A 21,538-nucleotide genomic window follows, 5' to 3' on the forward strand; every position below is an offset into this window, starting at 1 on the left:
ACCAAAAAATATAACCCATCGTATTTATCCTTTCTATTATTGATGCACATTTGGGTGGTTTCCAGTTTAGAGAATTACCAAATAATGCTGCTCTGAACATTCTTTTGCATGGTGAACATATGTAGGCATTTCTATTTCTATTTTATTTCTATTCATATTTTCATATACTTAAGGCTATTCACATTTCTTTTTCCGTGAACTGTGGGTTCATGTCTTTTGCCAATTTTTCTACTGTGTGCCTGTTCTTTTTCTTATCAATTTCTAGGAACTCTTTGTATATTGGGCATGTGAGCCCCTTTGTAATATGAATGACAAATATTCACAGTTTATCATTTCTTCCTTTTTATTATGATGGTTTGGGTTGGGGGTTTTTTGGTGTTTTTATTTGTTTGTTTGTTTGTTTTGCTATGTATTAAGATGTTACTTCTCCCCAAATTGATCCATAGATTTATACAATCACAATAAAGTATCTCAGCAGATGTCTGGTGGACACTGGCTATTTGATTTCAAAATTTCCATAGAAGTATAAATGGCCAAGAATAGTCAAGACAATCTCAAAGAAGAATAAACTTGAAGGGCTTACATGACCAGATATTAAGCCTTAGAATAAAGTTACAATCATCAGGGCAATGTGCTGTAGTAGCACAAGGATAAACACAAAGAGAAACAGAGAGTCCAACTCAGACCCACACATACGAACATTTATGTTGTATATACTAAAGAGGCCCGGCAGAGCAATGGGGAGAAGATAGTCTTAGTAAACAGCCCAGGGTCACTAGTTATCCATATGGGAAAGAAATTAATCTTGACTCCTACCTTACACCATGAACAAAAAATCAGTTCCAGGTGGATTTGAAATCTAAATGTGGAAGTTTAAAATAATAGCATTTGTATTAGATAACATAGGAGAATATCTTCTTGACCTTGGGGCATAAAGACAAAAATTAATAAACTGGACCTTATTAAAACTAAGAACTTCACTTCATCAAAAGACACCTTCAAGAGAGTAAGAAAGAGCAGAAGGAGAATAAATACGTGTCATATATTTATCTGGAAAAAGCCTCACAAAGGATACATAACTAATTTCTGTGAATTAATAAGAGGAAAGAGACAATCTACCTGAAAAAAGAAATGGGCAGAAGATTTGACTAGGCATTTCACAGAAAGATAACCAAATGGCCAACAAGTACATAAAAAGCTGCACAACATCATTACTCATCGTGAAAATGCAGATTAAAACCACAATGAAACACCACTACACATATACCAGAATGGCTGAAAAATGCTGACAATACCTAGTGTTGGTGAGGATGTGAAGCAACTGGAACTCTCATACACTGCTATGTGTGTAAACTCCTACAATCACTTTCAAAAACTCTTTGATAGTATCTCCTAAAAATGGACTTACACATACTCAATGACCCCAAAATTCCATTCCTGGGTAAATGCCTCAGGCTCAGTCATAATATGACAAAATTATGAAAGTTTAAAATTTGACAATACATCCTAAAGCTGGGGGAGAAATAGAAAAGTGATGCTTCCTCTCCAGACTCTCCAGGCCCATTCAGGTCCAGCAGTCTGTAGACCTGCCTGATTGCACTGGGGGTGCCTGCATAGCTCCAGAGAACTTGGGGTACTCAGAGGCGGCATGTTGGCGGGGGGGGGGGGGGATGGCAAAAACTCACATCCTGGGCAGAGGCACTGGTCCAGTGAGCAGTATGCTCTGCAAGGCTCAGCTGGAGCAAGCCGGGCTCCAGCTCCCCACCTCATAGCTCGTTCTCTTACCTTCTCCAGGAATGCCGAACCTCAGGAACTTGTCCTCGCTGCATGCCATCCTCTCTGCTCTGCAGAGCACCTCCACTCACCATCTGAAGAAGACATGGGGAGAAGTTTCCAGGTGTGTAGGCCTCTCTCCATAGGAGCACCAGGTGGATGAGGAATCTCCAATAAGGCTGGCATTGCCCCCTCTTTCAACTGTCCAGACCTCCTGGGAGGCAGCGAACCCTGGGGACAGGGACTGGGCTGGTGGATGCGGTCTCTAAGCCTCCCTAGGACTGCTTCAAAAATCAGTTTCCTTAAATATCAGAGACTGGGTTGAGATAAATCAGAGATTTTCAATTGTTTCCTTTATAGCAATAAACTATGTCCGTTTGAAACGAAATTTAGTCAAAATAGAACTGCTCAGAAGAAATGGTAGTGGAGGCCCCAGGCGGCCAACGCAAGGGCTCCCCCCCAAGGCCCACGGAGCCCTTTGAGCTCAGAGGAACCCGGTGGAAACCCTCATCTAGACGGTTTGGATCATTTGGGTTCTCAAATAAAAGGGATTTGCATTCACACCCTTCCCATTATTCACAAATTTCTCCTTCCTTCTTTCCTTTTCCCTCCCCTGAGGAAGAGTTCCCCAAATTTTCAAAAGCTGGTGGCAAAGACGACTCACAGAGCTGGGAGCTGCTCATCAAGGCAGAGTGGAGGCTGGAAGTCTGGAAAGAGAGAGGGAAAGGGGCACGAGACGCGGTGCCGTCTCATTTCTCACTTAAGGTATCTTTGAAAAATTCCAGTTTTGTCTCGTCTAGATTAACAGGAAGAGGGGTCTGTTTGGTCCGTGGGCAGGTGGGGGACAGTTTGGGGGCAGGAGGCCCTGGTAATGGGATAAAGTGGCAACAGCTGGCTGTTCCAGGAGGGGATGCTGAGCTGGCAGAATCAGTAGGTCTCTGGCTTCCATGCTGGTCCATCCTGCTGGCATTTAGCTTCTTCCAGGCTGGTGGGGTGGGTGGGGGTTCCTTTCTTCACTAAACCAGCCTAGCCTGTCCTCAGGAAGCCAGGCCCCTGCTGCTCCTCCTGTCTTCGCTCCATTTCCCAGGAGAGGGCACCCTGCCTTCACCAAGGATGGGCAATGCAGGGAACTCCCACGGGCCAAGTGGACGAACGGGCTGCCTAGCCTTGGGTCCAAATGGCTGGATCAGGGACATAAGACACCCATCCCGGTTTCCTAGCTGGCGAAGCAGCAGAGCTGCAGGAGATTTTGGTCTGGAGCTGGAGTCAGCCTTCCCCTCAGATGGTACCATGGAGGAGAAAGAGATATGGGTTCCTCCAAGTCTCTTCCTGACTGAGGCCTTGGTCTCCCTGTCTGTCATCAGAGAAGACTGGGCTAGAAGGTCCCTGAGTCTCAGCTCCTGTGTCCCCCCAGCTTTGGAGTCCACAGCGTGGCCCAGGCCCAAGTCCTGTTTTCTGGGTGTGCACTGCCCCCTCAAGGGCCTTGGTGGTAGTGCAACATGAAAGGGGCGAGGATGGGGGGCTAGTGATGAGCTAGGGGGCTCTTTTTTTTTTTTTCTTTAACATCTTTATTGGAGTATAATTGCTTTACAATGGTGTGTTAGTTTCTGCTTTATAACAAAGTGAATCAGTTATACATATACATATGTTCCCGTATCTCTTCCCTCTTGCGTCTCCCTCGCTCCCACCCTCCCTATTCCACCTCTCTAGGTGGTCACAAAGCACTGAGCTGATCTCCCTGTGCTATGCGGCTGCTTCCCACTAGCTACCTCTTTTATGTTTGGTAGTGTATATATGTCCATGCCACTCTCTCCTTTTGTCACAGCTTACCCTGCCCCCTCCCCATATCCTCAAGTCCATTCTCTAGTAGGTCTGTGTCTTTATTCCAGTCTTGCTAGGGGGCTCTTTCTGATGGACTTTAGCTGTCTGCCTCCTAGGGGAATCAGATCAACCTCCAGAAGAGGAATATTCCTCTAGAAAAGGAATAAGGTGAACAGCTGTGGTACTCGCCGTGGGGGAGTGGTAGAGGAGTGGAAATCAGAGACCCTCTGTGCAGGACACTCCCTGCTCCGTCCCGAGTCTTGCATTTACTGGGAGAATTTGATAATACAGAAGTGGGAGACCCATTGAATTGGTAGATGGGGGAAGGGGGCTGGCATCAAGGACAACTTCCCAGAGGAAGGGCTATTTATACCCATCTCTGAGAACAGGTAGGACCTGGATGGAACTGGAGGGAACGGAGGGTTCCTGTGGGTGCCTCTTAAAGGTTTCAACTGAATGACTGAGACCCACTCACATTTTCAAAGGTAATATCCTCTATAGTCAACTGATTGTAGATGTGTTTGATTAAATAACCGGGAACTATAACCTTGCCAAATTGTCAGGGAGGACCATCACAGTTCTAATAATCCTTTATGTATACTGAATATTAGATGCTTATCAGGTCTAATATTTTCTTCCATTCCATGGGTTGTTTTTCACTCTCCTGATAGTGTCCTTTGATGCACAAAAGTTTATCATATTTATTAAGTCTTAATAGATTGTCTTATGAACTTATCTATTACTTCTTTTCTTGCTTGTGCTTTGGATGTTATATCTAAGAATCCTTTACCAAATCCAATATCATGATATTTACCCCTTTAAGAACTTTATAGTTCTAGCTCTTAAATTTAGGTTTGCTCCATTTTGAGTTTTGTATATGGTATATATGGTAAGGATCCAAATTCATTCTTCTGCATGTGGATATTCAGTTTTCCTAGCACCATTTGTTGAAAACACTGTTTTCCACATTCCATGGTCTTTACCATTTGCTGAATTTCAACCATTTGTTGAAAATCATATGAACATAGATATAGTTTATTTCTGGACTCTCAGTCTATTCCACTGGTCTATGTCTATCTTTATGCCAATGATGCACTGTTTGATTACTATTGCTTTATAATAGTAAGACTAAAAATCAGGCAGTGTGTCTTCTAACTTTGTTCACCTTTTCCAACGTTGTTTTGGCTATTCCTTGCAAATCCATATGAATTTTAGGGTCAGCTTTTCCATTTCTGCAAGAAAGATTTGTTGCAATTTTATAGGGATTGCATTGGACGTATAGATTACTTTAGAGAGTACTGCCATCTTACCATAAGTTTTCCAATCCATTAACATGGGGTAGATTTTCATTTATTTATGACTTCTTTAGCTTTTTTTTTTTTTTCAGAAATGTTTAGTGGTTTTCAGAGTACAAGTCTAGTACCTCCTGGTTAAATAAATATTTTTTAAGTATTTTATTATTTTTAATGCTCTTGCAAATAGAATAATTTTCCTCAGGTTGCTCACTTCTATAGAATTATAATAATTTTTCATTTCTACAGTTGTGTTGAATGGCAATTGATGGATGAGTGTTAATCTGTATCCTGTAACATTGCTGAACTCATTTATTAACTCTAACAGTTTCTTTTTGCTTCTATTTTTATTCCTTAATAATTTATAAAATCATGATATCAGCAAGTAGAAATATTTTTACTTTGGTTACTATAATCTTGAAGTTCTTGCATCTATTTTCATAAGGGATATTTGTCTGTAGTTCTCTTGGCTTGGGAAATTTTAGTCTGCTCTCTTATCAGCGTTATGCTGGCCTCATAGAATGCGGTAAGAAATGTTTCCCCTTCTTCCATTTTTTAGGAAGAGTTTGAGAAGACTGTATTTTAATCTTTTAAAATGTTTTGTAGAATTCACTCGTGAAGCCATCCGGTCTTGGGCTGGTCTTTGTTGCAGTTTTGTTTTTGTTTTTTAAATATTCAGTCTCGGGCTTCCCTGGTGGCACAGCGGTTAAGAATCCACCTGCCAATGCAGGGGACACGGGTTCGAGCCCTGGTCCAGGAAGATCCCACATGCCACAAAGCAACTAAGCCCATGCGTTACAACTACTGAGCCTGCGCCCTAGAGTCCATGAGCCTCAGCTACTGAGGCCTGCACGCCTAGAGCCTGTGCTCTGCAACAAGAGAAGCCACCGCAATGAGAAAGCCAGCACACCCCAACAGAGAGTAGCCCCGCCTCGCCACAACTAGAGAAAGCCCGCGCACAGCAACAAAGACCCAACTCAGCCAAATAAATAAATAAATTAAAAAAAAAAAAAAAAAGAATTCAATCTCTTTACTTGTTATAGCTCTATTAGGAATTTCTATTTCTTCTTGAGTCAACTTTGTTAGTTTGTGTCCTTATAGGAATTTGTCCATTTCATCTGGGTTATCCAATTTGTAGGAGTACAAATATTCACAATATACTTTCATAATCATTTTTATTCCTGTAGAGTCAGTAGTATTATCCAACTTTCATTTCTGTTTTTAATAACTTGGTCTATTCTCTTTTTCTTAGTGATTCTAGCTTAAAATTTCGTCAGTTTTGTTGATCTTCTCACAGAACCCACTTTTGGTTTGATTCACTGTCTCTATTGTTTTCCTTTATTATTTTATTTATTTTTTCGAATATAATTGCTTTACAATGTTGTGCTAGTTTCTGTTGTAGAACAAAGTGAATCAGCTATATGTATACATACATCCCTTCCCTCTTGAGCCTCCCTCTCACCCCTCCCCGCCATCCAACCCATCTAGGTCATCACAGAGCACCAAGCTAAGCTCCCTGTGCTATACAGTAGCTTCCCACTAGCTATCTATTTTACACATGGTAGTGTATATATGTCAAGGCTACTCTCTCAATTTGTCCCACCCTCCCCTTCCCCCACCCCACCCCCCCCCACCCCCCGTCCACAGGTCCATTCTCTACATCTGCATCTCTTTTCCTGCCTTGCAAATAGGTTCATCAGTACTGTTTTCCTGTTCTTTATTTTATCTATGCTCTCATATTTATTATTACCCTCTTTTTGCTAGCTTCAGGTTTAGTTTACTCTTCCTTTTCTAGTCTTCAAGGTGTCACGTTAGGTTATTGTTTTGGGATCTTGCTTCTTTTTAATGCAGACATTTACAACTATAAATTTTCCTGTGAGCACTGCTTTTTCTGCATGTCGTAAGTTTTGGTATGTTGTATATTCATTTTCATTTGATTCAAGATATTTTCTAGTATCCCTCATTTTCAACTTTCACCCATTGGGTGTTTAATGTTGTATTTCTTAATTTTCACATATTTGTGATTTTCCCCCAGTTTTCCTCCTGTTATTGATACCTAGTTTGTTTCCATTGTGGTCAGAAATGATTTTCATGATTTCAATTTTTAAAAATTTGATTCCATTGTGGTCAGAAATCACTTTTCATGATTTCAATTTTTAAAAATTTACTAAGACTTGTTTGGTGGCCTAACATACGGTCTATCCTGGAGAATGTTCTTTATGCACTTGAGAAGAATACATATTCTGCCATTGTTGGGTGGAGGGTTAGGTCTAATTGGTTTATGGTGTTGTTCAAATTCTTTATTTCCTTACTGATTTCCGTCTGGTTGTAATATCCATTATTGAAAGGGGAGTACTAATATCTCCACTATTAATGTGGAACTGTCCATTTCTCCCTTCAATTCTGTCAGTTTTTGCTTCATATGTTTTGGGGCCTCTGCTGTTAGATATGCATATGTTTATAATTATTATACCTTCTTGATGGATTATACCTTTTATCAATATATAATGTCCTCAAGAATGAGAGAGACCTGATCCCTGCCCTTGAGGAGCTCACAAACCAGTCCAGGGAAGAGGCTGGGAGACAATTGTAGCAAGAGCTGCAGAGAGAGGCCTTGCCACATGCTGCAGGCAGAACCTCACCTCCTTAGGTGTCCTGTGTCCCTGGAGTGGTGACTGCACGTAGCAAGTACTTGGTCAGCACTGGCTGGGTGCAAGTGAGGGGCACTGGCTGTGAGGTCTGCACTAGCTTTCATTTAGAGAAACTGAGACTCATTCTAGTGGCAGAGCTGGGACCAAAACCCAGTGCTCCTGACCTTCTGTTTAGCGGCCACTCGACCATGATGCCAGGGTTGATTTCAGTATTGAATTCATGGCTGAGATATTCAGTCACCATGGCCTTATTATTTTATTCATTCCAAGATCCTACTATGTTACAGCAGATACTTGGTAATGGTGAGTAAAATCTGAGAAGGGCTCTTTCTTTGTGGAGCTGAGAGCATAATGAGAGGTAGGCAGATATTAATCAGATCACCACAAAGGGTAACATTACAAACAACGACTGATATTTATTGACAGTTTAGGATATGTCAGGCACTAGCTTAGGAGTGTTTGTGTATATTAACTCAGTTTATCCTCAAAATAATTTTTGGCATTGCGGGTATCATTCCCTTTTTATATTAATATGTAGGGAAAAGAAAGCACAGAAAGGTGAGGTAATTTAGGCAATGTCACACAACTAGAAAGTGGTGGTGTGGGGATCCCAATACTCTGAGTCCCAGTTTTCTTAGTTTCAAAAAGCAGAAAGACAAAGCTTGGTTGCAGAGATAAAGTTAAAAGAGATAAGTCTGGCAGACACATCTAGCAAAGGACTGGGCTTACAGTAGGTACTCAATAATGATTACTGAGTTTCAATGGCTCTGGCATTTGTGAGGTGGATGGGGACTTCCCTCACCCTATGGGTGAGTCCTCCTGGTACTTGCACAGGTTTTGTGAGTGACAGGTCCCCATTTATCAGAGACCTTATGCTGGGGAATGAAGAATCTGGGTAAGTACTGGGCCCCCTGCACCAAGAAAAAGGTCCAGGCTTCTCAGCCTGGCATCTGGACCCCCTTGGATGGTCTAACCAGCCCCCAACACCGTGCCCTGCATACACCAGAGGGCTCACCCTCCTCAAACCTGCTCCCACACTTTTGCTTTTGTTGTCCCCCACCTTAAATGCCTGCCCATCCCGTCTCTGCCCCCTCAGACAAGTGGCTTTCTCAGGGAACACCCTCTTTGTCAGAGAGAATCTGTACATCTGATTTGTGACCAAGGCCCAGGTCAGTTCTGATCCATTCCCCATCCCAGTGGCTGTGAGAGAGAGCTCAGTGTGTGTCTGCTCACCCACCAGACTGGAGGCTGGGATCGTGGATTCCTTCTCTCCCACCACCATAAGACCTAGAAAGGAGGAAACAATGAGGACCCTGTTGGATTAAGGCCATACTTTCTCCCAGAGAAAAACTGTGTCAAAAGGTTAAACTCTCCTGAGATATAAAAATTTTTACCACCTTTTTCAGTGACACAAAGTTCTGCCCTGTGGCTAAATTAAGTGTGTCTCTACATGGATCTCCCCAAGGCTGCCTCCTAACCATGGATAGTGGAAATCATTATTGGGCAAAGTTTGTTCAACAGAAATTCTCTTTAGTTCTTGATCTTTTTACCAAGGGAATGAATTAGACCTGAGACTTCACTGTTCGGCCCAAGTGCCATCCCATGAATGGCCGGTCTGTATGCCATCTGTGTGGACAGCGCCTGTGCATCCCATCACACTGCAGGGGACAGCTGCTGGGTAGCCTGGGCCTTCTCAGGGGCAGATGTCCTAGAACAGCCTTGTCACAATGTGGGAGGTCAATGTCAGCTCTCCGCTCACGTCAACAGAATCTGGGTAAAGTCCTGGGAGCCATGACCTGATCTTGATTTTCTGAGCGTGACCAGTCCGGGGTTGTTGATCAGGGTCTGCAGCAGGAGCCACCTTGTCCTGGACCTCACTGAGGTGCGGGGACCTAGGACAGAACCAGAACCAGTAGACTGGGAGGAGGGGGCAGCTTGTCTCTGTCCTTCTCAGAGGCTGTAGCGAAAGCTGCCCAGAAGGTGTGAGGTGTGGAAGAAGGACCTGGACCAGGACTCCTGGGGACATGAGGGCGGCTGGAGGGATGTGAGTTTGTCCCACAGATCTGGGTATCTGCAGCATTGGGAATAGCAATGAAAACGGTCCAGGTCAGTGCTGAGTGTCCACGACAGAACATGGCTAACTGGAGGGCTTCCCAGTGGAAGGCAGAGCAGAATAACAGGGGTGGCAGGGGTGGGAGTAGACAGTATAGAGCCTTGAGGGGATAGGAGTCGGTGGCTGGGAGAGCTGGTGGTAAGGAATGGGGCAAATCAAGCAAAACTGCACACCATCTTGGAGGGCATCTGGCTTGCAGCCTGGGCTATGGGTAGCATCTCAAACAAATGGTTGAATGAAGGACTCAGCTAGCAGAACTAGAGCTCGTTTCTGGAAACAAGGGAGGAGCCCAGTTAGCAGGACAAGGACACAAGGCCTCAGGGGTCCTGTAGCCAGGCTGACTGGGGGCAAAGCCTCCTGATCCCCTGGGTAGAAGGGCTCCCAGGGCAGGGAGTGTGGAGGAAGAGGGGCAGGGAAGGAGGAACCTGGGACATCTCAGGGATCCCAGGGAAGCCTGAAGGTACGTGTTTCCTGGTGTCCGACCCCAGTGTAGGTTCAAACAGGAGACTTACCTGCTGACTGATTTAGGTACCAGTATTTGATGGCCTGCTGCAGCCTCCTCTCTCTGTGGCCTGTGATCAGGATGTGACAAAAGCTGACGAGCACAGGGTTGGTGTGATAATGATCCACGTAGAGCATGCCAATCCACGCACTGAACCCTGAAATCCAGAAGGCAAGTCAGGCCATGCAGTACGTCCCAGGATGGCCCAGCTTGTGCTTTTCATGACGTAACTGCAGCATCACTTTGTTCCCAAATGGTGCCTGTGTCTTTGCTGAGAATCTAGAAAATGAGGTATAAAGAGCTGGAAAGATTCTTAGAGATCACACCCTAATCTGTTCATTTTATGGGAATATGAAGCTCATAGCAGCTAGGAGCCTGTGTGTCTTATATGAAGAAGCCAGCAGCCATTAAATGAATGAATGAGTGAATGAACAGACATGGGCCAGAAATAGGACAAAAACTGTTTTTTCTCCACAGAAAAAGCTTTGATTTTGGAGCATTTAAACTGAACAAACCATTTTCTTAACTAAGCTTGCCACTAACAACACCAGTAATTCAGAGATGTGTTTTCTCAAAATTTTCAGAGCCATGCATTCACAAATTACCTTCTAACTGTTCAGATAGAATTCCGCTACCTCTTACTGCCCTTCATTCTACCTCAAAGGTCTGTCAAACATGCAAGTATTTGATAGCCTGAATTCCCTTCTGACCATTGGGCTGAATAGTTTTGTTTTGTTTTGTTTTGTTTTTCTATTCAGCTTTATAGCCTCCATGGGAAGATAAACTCTAAGCATAAGTGAAGAGTATGAACTCAGGCCTCTGGTACCCGACTTCCAGGCAGCTTCTGCAAAAGTACAAGACCAACGCGCCCCAGATGCATGGCCACGTACCCATGTCTGCTCTCTCACAGCCACTCTGCAGAATGGTCCTGTCGATGCGGGCGATCAGCCACGTGCCCAGGATGCAGCTGATGAGAAGCCTGGAGAGGCAGGCGCCCAGGCCCAGCAGCACGTTGTAGAAGAACAGAAAGTAGTTGAAGTTGTGGAATGCTCTCCTGCAAACAAAAGCAGGCGGAGGGGCAGCACCCTTCAGTATGAGAAGGTGGCTATGCACGTGGGCTCAGGGGCCCCCCAGACCTGTGGTCAAAGCCTACGTCTCCCATCTCCTAGCTGTGTGACCTTGTGCTGTTAGCAGGAGCTGACTGTCCCCACTTTGCAGCTGATGTGAGGACTGGCTCAGAAACAGTGTAGAGGGTGCTGAGCCCAGGGCAGGCTGAATGTGAGTGGTGACTGTAAACCTCATGTGGCTACAGCTGGGTTTGTGGTTACAGCAGAGGGTGTGGCTTTCCCACTGTCCACTGCAACAGTGACCTGCCCCCAGCTAGAACTGCTCCAAGTCCTCCAGATGAAATTTCTCAAATGACCACCTGATCACGTGGTCGGTCTCCTGTTGCCTATGGGATGAAGCCCAAACACTGCATATGAATTCTGGGGTCCTCTCTGAGAGGGGCTTTTCTGGCATTACCACTTTGTACCTCCTTCCTGTCCCTCACCATCTAAGGCCACTGCATGGCCACAATGTTGGAGTCTCACTCTTCTCCCAACACATCCTGCCCTTTCATGGCTTCCTGCCTGCATCGGTGCAGCGGGGGCTGCAGCCATGCCATCTCCTCATCTCTGCCTGTAGGAATCTTACCGTCCCATCAACCTCAGCTCAAACGTCCCGCCTGCAGCTGAAAGAGAACCCCCACCTCTCCTCCACCCCCCCGCCTCTCCTTCTTCGTTACTCATGTTTCTCTTGTAATGCTTTCACACCCTCTGGACTCTACTGTCCCTATATGTCTGTGTCTGTCGGCTCCAGATCACCGTGAGCACATCACAATCAGATTGTGTGGGGTATCTCTTTATCCTCAGTGCCCGTGTTGTTTCCTCCATGAGTGAACAGCTTTGAATGAATGAACTAGAAAGGATTACCCGTGGGACAGGCACTGTTGTTCTAAGTTCATATTTTAGTACATTTCAGCCTCAGAACACCTCTCTGATGTATGCACAATTATTTGTAAAATGAGGAAGTGGAGGTTCATAGATGTTTAGTAAGGTCACACAAGGTCACAAAGCTCATAAGGGGCAGAGCCTAGATTTGGCCACAGGCAGTTAGGCCCCAGTTCTGAACCACTGCCCCTCACCCTCTCAGAGAGTGTAGAGTCCACCCAGGAACCTGCCAAGGGTGAAGAGGAAGGAACGAGACTGCTGAGGCCAAAGCCCTACAATGCCCCGCCCCCTTCTCTGCCCTCACCTGTTGTTGAGAGCCAAGGGCTTCTGCTTGTCAGCTGTTCCCATCTTTGGTTGCAGGAAGAAGCTGGCGGCGATCCATACCTGCAGGACCATGAGGCCCAGGACGATGGATATGGTGAGGCTGAAACACAGGGTGAGACCATCCTGAGGTGGCCTTGTCCACTCTTCCCAAGCCCATCTCGAATGCCCCTTGATAGAGAGAAGATAGATGCTGACTGCCTGCCAGACCAACAGTAGCTTGAGCTCTGCCCTTTATGCCTACAGAGCATTCTCCTGCCCACTGTGCAGATGAGAAAACTGAGGCTCACAAAGGGCAGATGACTTTCTCAAAGCTGCATCATCGGGTCTTCTGGCTCCAGACCAGAACTCCAGGATTTAATTATGTCTTTTTGTTGAGGGGTGGCAGCTGGGCTGAGTGGTTTAACAGCATAGGAATCAAAGAAAGGATGGGGTTTTTAGAAGAGCTCATGAAGGCCACAGGAGAGTGGACAGGGAAGGTTCTGCCTCAGACTCACAGGAGGCTCTAGGTGAGTTTGGAACAAAGGAGCTCAGAGCAGGGAGGTTCCCAGAGGGCACCACGCCCTGTGTTTGCATTCTCTGAGTGGCAATGTGGGGTGGTGGTTTAAAGAGGCTTTGGTTTCAGATTGCCCAGCTCCCAATCCTGCCTCCTCCCCTGGGACAAACTGCCCAGCCTCTCTGTGCCTCTGTTTCCTCATCTGAAAAAAGGGAGCTAATGTAAGTCCCAACCTCAAAGAGTTCTTAAGAGAAAAGATGCGTACTGAATTCTCAATAATGTCAGCATTCACTTTTACTTTCCATATAGGTAAACTGAGGCTCAGAGAGGCACTTACAAGCCACACATCTGATCTAAAACCCAAGCTCAGATTTCCTCTCTCCTTCCACTAAACTGTCCTTTCTCTCACTTCACCTCCCTGAACCTCAATCTTCCCACCTATAAAATGGACACATATATATCGCCCACAGACACAATTGTGAGGACCCCATTGAACAGTGAGAGTGGAAACATTTTGTAAACTGTGAGGTTCCCATCACAATGAGTTGCTATTTTAGCCCATCCTTGGGTCAGAGCTGAGAGCATGGGTCCAGGGATTGGTGAGAGCCCAGCAGGGAAGGGGTATTTCAAACAGCAGCTGTGAGGGCCCACCAGCTCCCAGGCCCTGGGCAGTGACAGGAAGCCCACCCAGCACTTACATCCCGATGCCCAGTCCTCGGAGCATCTCCAGGGCCTGACTGTGGATGACAGGTAGCACCAGGCTGTACATGATCACTAGGCCACACAGGCTCTGCATCACGTGGATGATGAGGTAGCCTGTGGGCCAAGGGAGCCGGTGGTCACTCAAGGCCCTTCAGGATCCAGTCACACAGGTCCCTCCCTGCAGTCTCCCCTCTAGCCTCCTCCCAACCGAAGGTCCTGGCGCTCTTACTTGCGCTGTTTCTTCTGCCTGGCATGACCGCTGACCTGCTCACCCTGCCAGGTGCAGTTCAAACATCAACTCCACTAGAAAGGCTTCCTGCCCTGTCCTGGGTGTGGACAGTCACTTCCTCCTCTGGTCACCACCGCCCTTAGCATATACACCCCGTGGGCACAGGACAGGTGGTGACGATGACCTACACGAATGTGTGCTTCTCACTCCTTCCGGAAGGTCCCTCAAGGAAGAGCTGGGGCCACTTCTGCCCTATGTCTCTCCTCCCTACCCACAGCCAGGACTCTGCAGGTGCCCAGGGAATGTGTATTGAATTGAATGGGTCATGTGAGGGCACTTACCCCACAGAATATAAGCTATCTGCCAGCCAGAGTACCTTGCAATGGCCACCTGAGATTTAGAAAGAAAAAAGGGCCTGAGAGGGGAGACATGTTGATTACCTCTAACACGTGTCCAGCATCCTTGTCTCATTTGAGGGTCACCCACCAACCCACCAAGGCAGGTGTCATAATTGTCCTCATTTTACAGATGAGGAAACTGAGGGCTGGATGGGGACAGTGGCTGTCCCGAGTCACCCAGCAGCAGAACATACTAGAATTGAGGACTCTGGACCGCCAGCCCAGAGCTCTTCCTCTCCCCCTACCCCCGTCTGAGGTGCAGGAGAGCAGGTTTTGGCCTCGGAGCAGAGAGAGGCCTCTGTAGACTTACCACACTCTCTGATGAGGAAGGATTATGGAACTTCAGAGGGAGAAAGTGTTTATCTCCTGCCCACAACCTCTTCATTTGCTTTCTAAAGAAAAAGTGGGAGTTAGTAATGCTCATGACCAGGGCTTAAAAATCATTTTTTAATACTTTTTTTGAAAATTGAGATATAATTGACATATAACATGATATTATTTCAGGTGTACAATATAATAATTCGATATTTGTATATATTGTGAAATGATCACAGTAAGTCTTGTTAATATCTGTCACTGCACACAGTTACAAAAATTTTTTTCTTATGATGAGAACTTTTAATCTACTCTCTTAGAAACTTTCAAATATTCACTATTTTTTAACTATAGTCGCCATGCTGTACATTACATCCCTATGAGTTATTTATTTTATAACTGAAAGTTTGTGCTTTTTGATGCCATTCACCCATTTCACCCCCCCCCACCTCACCTCTGGTAACCACCAATCTGTTCTATGAGTTTAGTTTTAGTTTCGTTTTGTTTAGAGTCCATATATGAGTGAAATCATATGGTATTTGTCTTTCTCCATCTGACTTATTTCACTTAGCATAATGTCCTCAAGGTCATAAATGCTGTCACAAATAACAAGATTTCATTCTTTTTTATGGCTGAGTAGTATTCTGGTGTGTGTTTGTGTGTGTGTGTGTGTGTGTGTGTGTGTGTGTGTGTGTGTATTCCACATCTTCTTTACCCATTCACCCATCCATGGACACTTAGGTTGCTTCCATATCTTGGCTACTGTAAATAATGCTGCAGAGAACACTGGGGTGCATGTATCTTTTTAAATTATTGTTTCCACTTTTTTGGATATATGCCCAGGAGTGGGATTGCTGGATCATATGGTAGCTCTATTTTTAATTTTTTGAGGAACCTCCATACTGTTCTCCATAGTGGCTGTACCAATTTACCTTCCCACCAACAGTGTAGGAGGGTTCCCTTTTCTCCACATCCTTGTCAACACTTATCTCTTGTCTTTTTGGTAATAGCCATTCTGAGAGATGTGAGGTGACATCTCATTGTGGTTTTGATTTGCATTTCCCTGATGATTTAAAAATCTTAAACTTAATATATTTTGTAAAAATAGCATATATAGCTACCTAATCTCAATGGTGACTGAATGTGATAGTTGAGACTGTGTGTGTGGCTTTTAGTTTCTTTAGCTTGCTCTATTTTCTTATTTTCTCTACAATGAATATACATTACCTATATAACATTATTTCAAAACAGGTAAAAAAATTTTAACGATAGCCCCCCACTTAAAACAACATAAAATGAAATGAAAGAGAAGCCACAATTCCTCACAATCCCAGCACCCAAAGAAATCACTGTGTGCTTTTCCCATGTGCCCGCCTCAGGCTGGCCCTTTGCCTAAAGATTAGGTTGGCATACTTTTGTTCACAGTCCACATTCACACCTGTATCCTCCTTTTTTCTTAACATCCCATTCCAGCAATTTCCAGGTTATTTTGCAATTTCATCACCACTGAATTGGAAAGACTTAGTATGAAATAAAGAATGTAAGTATCTCATTAATAGTTTGCATATTTATTACATAATGAAATGATGATATTTGAGTTATGCTGGGTTAAATAACATATATTATTAAATTATTTTCACCTCTCCTTTAACTTTTTTAAATAGTGTCTATTAGAAAATGCAGAATTGTATCTGTGGCTTTCATTGTGTTTCTGTTTGGCAGTACCAGAGTAGGGTGTGCAACCAGGAATACAAACATGCACAGATATATTTGCAGAGAAAATTTCTGGAAGGATGCACAGAAAATGAATAACAGTGCTTAGCTCTTGGGCAACAATTTGGGGCCTGATGGGAAGAAGACTTACTTTCCACTAAATATTTTTGTAACTTTATTTTAAAAACACAAGCCTGTAGGTAGGTTGTCATAATTATAAGAAAAATAACAATACTGGCACAGTGCTAGTGCTGTCCAAAGGGTGCTTTCTCATCCATTATTTCCTCTGCCCCATGGTCCTGTAAAGGAGGCAGGGCGGGGATTATCACTCCTGGGTGACCGGTGTGGGAGGGAAGGGCCAGCCCGGATGGGAAGGAGGCCTCCCCACCACAGGTGCCTTCTTGTCCCTGTGCCCTCAGCTACCCTCCACCCACATCCATGCAGCCAGCTCTGCATTGTGGTTGTTCCTGGTTGTGGTCAAATGCCTCAGTGAATATCTCCCAGCCACTTGTAGGCTAATGAAGGAAGGAGCAGACATATCCCTACATCAGGCAGGGAAAGGGTAAGCAGCAGTGTCCAGTCCACCCACAGAGCCCAGGGAGAAGAAAGCAGAGAGAGGGAGCAAGGCAGGGCTGGGATGGAGTGCTGGGGCTCTTTGTGCCAGGAGAGTCTTCACTTAGATGTCATCTGCAAGAGACCCAACCTTTGGGTAGCCAGATGGGGAGGATGTAAAAGCAGGATGCTCTGCAGGGGCGGGAATTGGCCCTGGGCTTCCTGTGAGTGAGTGGGTGACTGTGAACTAGAGACTGAGCCTGAGACAGAGAGAGAGAGAGAGGCATAGCGAGAGGCAGAGACAAAGGTAGAGAAATGGAGAGAAAAGGGAGCAATAGATACCTAAATTCAACTTCCGTCTGCAGGCAAATGCCAGCTACATACTGAAGGCCATCCCCTCCTCCTGTGCTGCTGTTCTTGAGACTGATGCCCCTGGTTCCCTTGTCCCAACCTCCTGTGAGGTCCCCTTGAGCCAGATTCACCTGCTGGGAGCCCAGTGTGATTAGTCCTGGAGAGCAGGGCGGGTCTAACACCTAGTAGCACTGCAGAAGTGTACAAGAAATGACAAGGTCAGAAGGAACCAGAAGACAAGATCAGCTGCTAACAGGCTGGCTAAAGTTATTTTGTTGAGTCTCGCCTGCTCAGCAGTGAACATGGAGATGAAAGTACCGCTTAGGGTTTTGCTGAAAACCAAAAGAAGACTCTAATCACAATGTCAAGCTTATAGTGGGAGCTCAAATCAGTGGTTTTTTGTTTGTTTGTTTTTGTCTTTTACTACCAAAAGGTATGGCTGTCCCTAGACCCTATATATACTGCTGTTCACAATTTGGACACTGCTGGCACTGCTTGGGAATTCTGAGAAAAGTCTGTCAGCTGCTTTCCTGGCTGAAGACACGCAAGTGACTCCTAGAACCCTCTTACCTGTAACAAGCCAAGATGTGAAACAGGTAGCTCACACATGTGAGGGAGGCAGGCAAGATGGTCACCACCCAGACTCCTGAAACAGAAAAGGTGATACGAGAGACCTCAGAAGATGAACCAGAAACTATTTTTAAAATGCAGAGGGAATTCCCTGGTGGTCCAGTGGTTAGGACTCCGCACTTTCACTGCTGAGGGTCTGGGTTCAATCCCTGGTCGGGGAACTAAAATGCAGAAACTCACAACAGAAAGGTTTGGGCAAAATATACTGTACTTCCTTTAACACACCTCTTGTGCAAATAACGTTTTGCTTATTTTCTGTTTCATTTTAGCCATACACCCTCGATATCCTTTATTTCCTGCGTATTTATAATCTTTTCCATTGGTATTAATATTTTCAATCTACAGTGAGTAATAGAAAAAGAAAATTATGGAGCATACACATTGTAGGTAGCCTCCAGCCTAGTAAAACATCATTAATTCTTGAACTTCCAATCTCCGCTTTTTGGGGGGTGGTTATCCACCCCCAATAAACAGTCACCTTGTGCAACAGTAACTGGAATCAGGGTCTTGACTATTCATTCATCCATCTTTCAGTATGTTTTTAATATTTCGTACCTAATTTGCTTTCAGAATGATTCTGTGTGCTTGTGAGAGAGGGACGGAGACAGAGGGAAGGAAGTAAAAGCTTCTGTATAAGCCAATTCTCAATAGGTACAGAAAAGGCATTCGAAAGAATCCAACACCTCTTTATAATTCAAATCACTTCATAAACTAGAAATAGAAGGGAATTTCCTCAACTGGATAAAAAGCATCTGCAAAAAACCCACAGCTAACATCACACTTAATTGGTGAAAAACAGACTGCTTTCCCCATCAGTTCAAGAATAAGGAAATCAATGTCTGCTCTTGCCAATTCTCTCCAACATTGTACTGGAGGGTCTAGCCAGGGCAGTTAGGCAAGAAAATGCATCCAGACTGCAAGGGAAGAAATAAAACTATCTCTATTCACCAACAACATGTTCCTATATATAGAAAATCCTAAGGAATAAATAAACAAACAAAGTAAAATGAATTAATAAATGAGTTCAGCAAGGTTGTAAGACACAAGACCAATATATAAAAGTCTATTGTATTGCTATACACTACCAACAAATAATATGAAAATGAAGTAAGAAACAACTGCATTTGCAATAGTATCACAAAGAATAAAATACTTAAGAATAAATTTAGTAAAAGAAGTATACAACTTGTACACTTAAAACTACAAAAGCTTGTTGAAAGAAATTAAAGAAGACCTAAATTAATGGAAAAACATATCACTTTTATGTATTGGTTGTTCTTTGTGAACATGGCAATACTCCCTAAACTGATCTACAGATTCAAACCAATCCCTGTCAAAATTCCAATGTCATTTTTGTATAAATTGACAAGCTAATCCTAAAATTCATATAAAAATGAAGCGACCCAGAATAGGCTATATACAACCTTGAAAAAGAAGAACAAAATTGCAGGACTCACATTTCTTGAGCTACAGTAATAAGGCAGTGTGATATTGCCATAAAGATAGACAAATAGACCAATGGAATAAATTGAGAATCCAGAATTAAACCCCCATTGTCAATGTATTTTCAACAAGGATGACAAGACAATTCAATGGGGAAGGAATATGCCTATTAACAAACAGTGCAGGGGAAACTGATATTCACATGTAAAACAATGAAGTTAGAACCTTACCTCATACCATATACAAAAATTAAATCAAAATGGATCATACACTCAATGTAACAGCTAAAATGATAAAAGTCTCAGAAGAAAATATGAGAGTAAATCTTTGTGACCTTGGGTTAGACAATGGTTTCTTAGACATGCACAAGTGATAAAAGAAAAAAAGATATATCAGACCGCATTAGAATTAAAAGCATTTGTGTTTCAAAGGACACCATCAAAAAAGTGAAAAAGCAACCCACAGAATGGAAGAAATTATTTGTAAATTATATCTCTTGTAAGGGATGTGTATACAGAATATACAAAGAACTCTTACAGCTCAATAATAGACAAATAACCCAATTTTAAAATGGGCAAAGAATCTCAGTAGCCATTACTCAAAGCAGATGTACAAATGGTCAATAAGTACATGAAAAGATGCTTAACATCATTAGCCATCAGGGAAATGAAAATCAAAACCGCAATGCACCCCCGATGTTCATAGCAGCACTATTTACAATAGCCAAGACACGGAAGCAACCTAAGTGTCCAATGACAGATGAATGGATAAAGAAGATGTGGTATATACATACAATGGAGTATTACTTAGCCATAAAAAATAATGAAATAATGCCATTTGCAGCAACATGGATGGACCTAGAGATTATCATACTAAGTGAAGTAAGTCAGAGAAAAACAAATATAATATGATATCACTTATATGTGGAATCTAAAAAAATGATACAAATGAACTTATTTACAAAACAGGAACAGAATCATAGACATAGAAAACAAACTTTTGGTTACCAAAGGCGGGGGGGGGGGGGGGAGGAAGAGGGATATTATGAATTTGGGATTAACAGATACGCACTACTATATATAAAATAGATTAAAAAAAACAAGGGCCTACAGTATAGCACAGGGAACCATAGTCAATATCTTGTAATAACCTATAATAGAAAAGAATCTGAAAAATAATATATACGTGTATATATATATATCTGAATCACTTTGCTGTATACCGGAAACATTATAAATCAATTATACTTCAATTTAAAAAAAATACAATGCGATACCACTTCATACTTACTAGATGGCTATAATAAAAAATACAGATATGAACAAATGTTGCTGAAGATACAGAAGCTGGACCCCTCATACATTGGTGATGGGAATACATAGTGATGAAGCTGCTTTTGAAAACGGTCTGGCAATTCCCCCAAAAGCTTAAACATAATTACCACATGATCCAGAATTCCACTCCTAAGTATATACCCAAGATATATAAAAATATATGAAAAACTTGTAGATGAATGTTCACAGCAGTATTATTCATAATAACCAAAAGTTGAAACAACCCAAATTTGCATCAACAAATATATAAATACAATATTGTATATTCATACAACAGAATAAAATTCAGCAATAAAAAAGAATGAAGCTGAGACACATGCTATGATATAGATGAACCTTATAAATATCTTGCTATGTGAAAGAAGCCAATCAAAAAAGACCACATATTGTATGATTCTATTTATATAAGATGTCCAGAATAGGCAAATCTATAGAGCCAGAAAATAGTGGCCTAGGAGAGTTGAGAAATGGGGAGTGACTGAAAGTGGTCATGATTTCTTTTAGGGTGATGAAAATGTTCTAAATTTGACTGTGGTGATGGGTGCATAAATTTCAAAATACTAAAAACCATTGAATTGTACACTTTAAATGAGTGAATTGTATGGTACATGAGTTATATCTTCATAAAGCTGTTTTTAAAAAGAAGGAAAAAGAAAGCTGATTTCCATTCCTTTCAAGTTTCAGATGTGTCTTTATCAGCATCACCAGGACTAGGCAACTGCTCTATCCCAAACCTCCACCAACACAAAGGATGCGGGTAAATCACCATAAATCTCACCCCAGGGGATGCAGGGGACACATCCTTGGAAGGACAGGATGGAAGGAGTCTGGCCACAAGAAGAGTGAGTGCAGACTTTTTCCAGCCAGCAGCAAGAACATGACCGCACACCTTTAATTTAATGCCTTTATCA

General features: G+C 43.3%; 2 protein-coding genes across 5 annotated transcripts in view; both read right to left on the reverse strand.

Annotated features, from left to right (window-relative positions):
* Positions 1–9,186, reverse strand: part of CCDC180 (coiled-coil domain containing 180) — a 67,044-nt gene extending 57,858 nt beyond the window's left edge. The window contains exons 1-3 of the mRNA XM_068552150.1: positions 9,106–9,186; positions 8,771–8,824; positions 1,786–1,868 (exon numbers count right to left, since the gene is read on the reverse strand). Coding sequence (XP_068408251.1) covers positions 1,786–1,868; positions 8,771–8,824; positions 9,106–9,186 — 218 coding nt within the window. The remainder of the gene's footprint in view (positions 1–1,785; positions 1,869–8,770; positions 8,825–9,105) is intronic.
* A 97-nt stretch (positions 9,187–9,283) lies between these two features.
* The window catches only part of LOC137769950 (stimulated by retinoic acid gene 6 protein-like), an 80,207-nt gene continuing 67,952 nt past the window's right edge, over positions 9,284–21,538 (reverse strand). For all 4 annotated transcript variants that reach the window (XM_068552155.1, XM_068552154.1, XM_068552152.1 and 1 more), the window contains 8 exons: positions 17,791–17,866; positions 14,600–14,681; positions 14,233–14,281; positions 13,659–13,776; positions 12,448–12,567; positions 11,043–11,206; positions 10,163–10,309; positions 9,284–9,429 (listed from right to left, as the gene is read on the reverse strand). In XM_068552155.1, coding sequence (XP_068408256.1) covers positions 9,293–9,429; positions 10,163–10,309; positions 11,043–11,206; positions 12,448–12,567; positions 13,659–13,776; positions 14,233–14,281; positions 14,600–14,681; positions 17,791–17,866 — 893 coding nt within the window. In that variant the 3' untranslated portion in view covers positions 9,284–9,292. The remainder of the gene's footprint in view (positions 9,430–10,162; positions 10,310–11,042; positions 11,207–12,447; positions 12,568–13,658; positions 13,777–14,232; positions 14,282–14,599; positions 14,682–17,790; positions 17,867–21,538) is intronic.

The sequence above is a fragment of the Eschrichtius robustus genome, chromosome 10 (genome assembly GCF_028021215.1).
Source record: "Eschrichtius robustus isolate mEscRob2 chromosome 10, mEscRob2.pri, whole genome shotgun sequence".
Lineage (NCBI taxonomy): Eukaryota > Metazoa > Chordata > Mammalia > Artiodactyla > Eschrichtiidae > Eschrichtius > Eschrichtius robustus.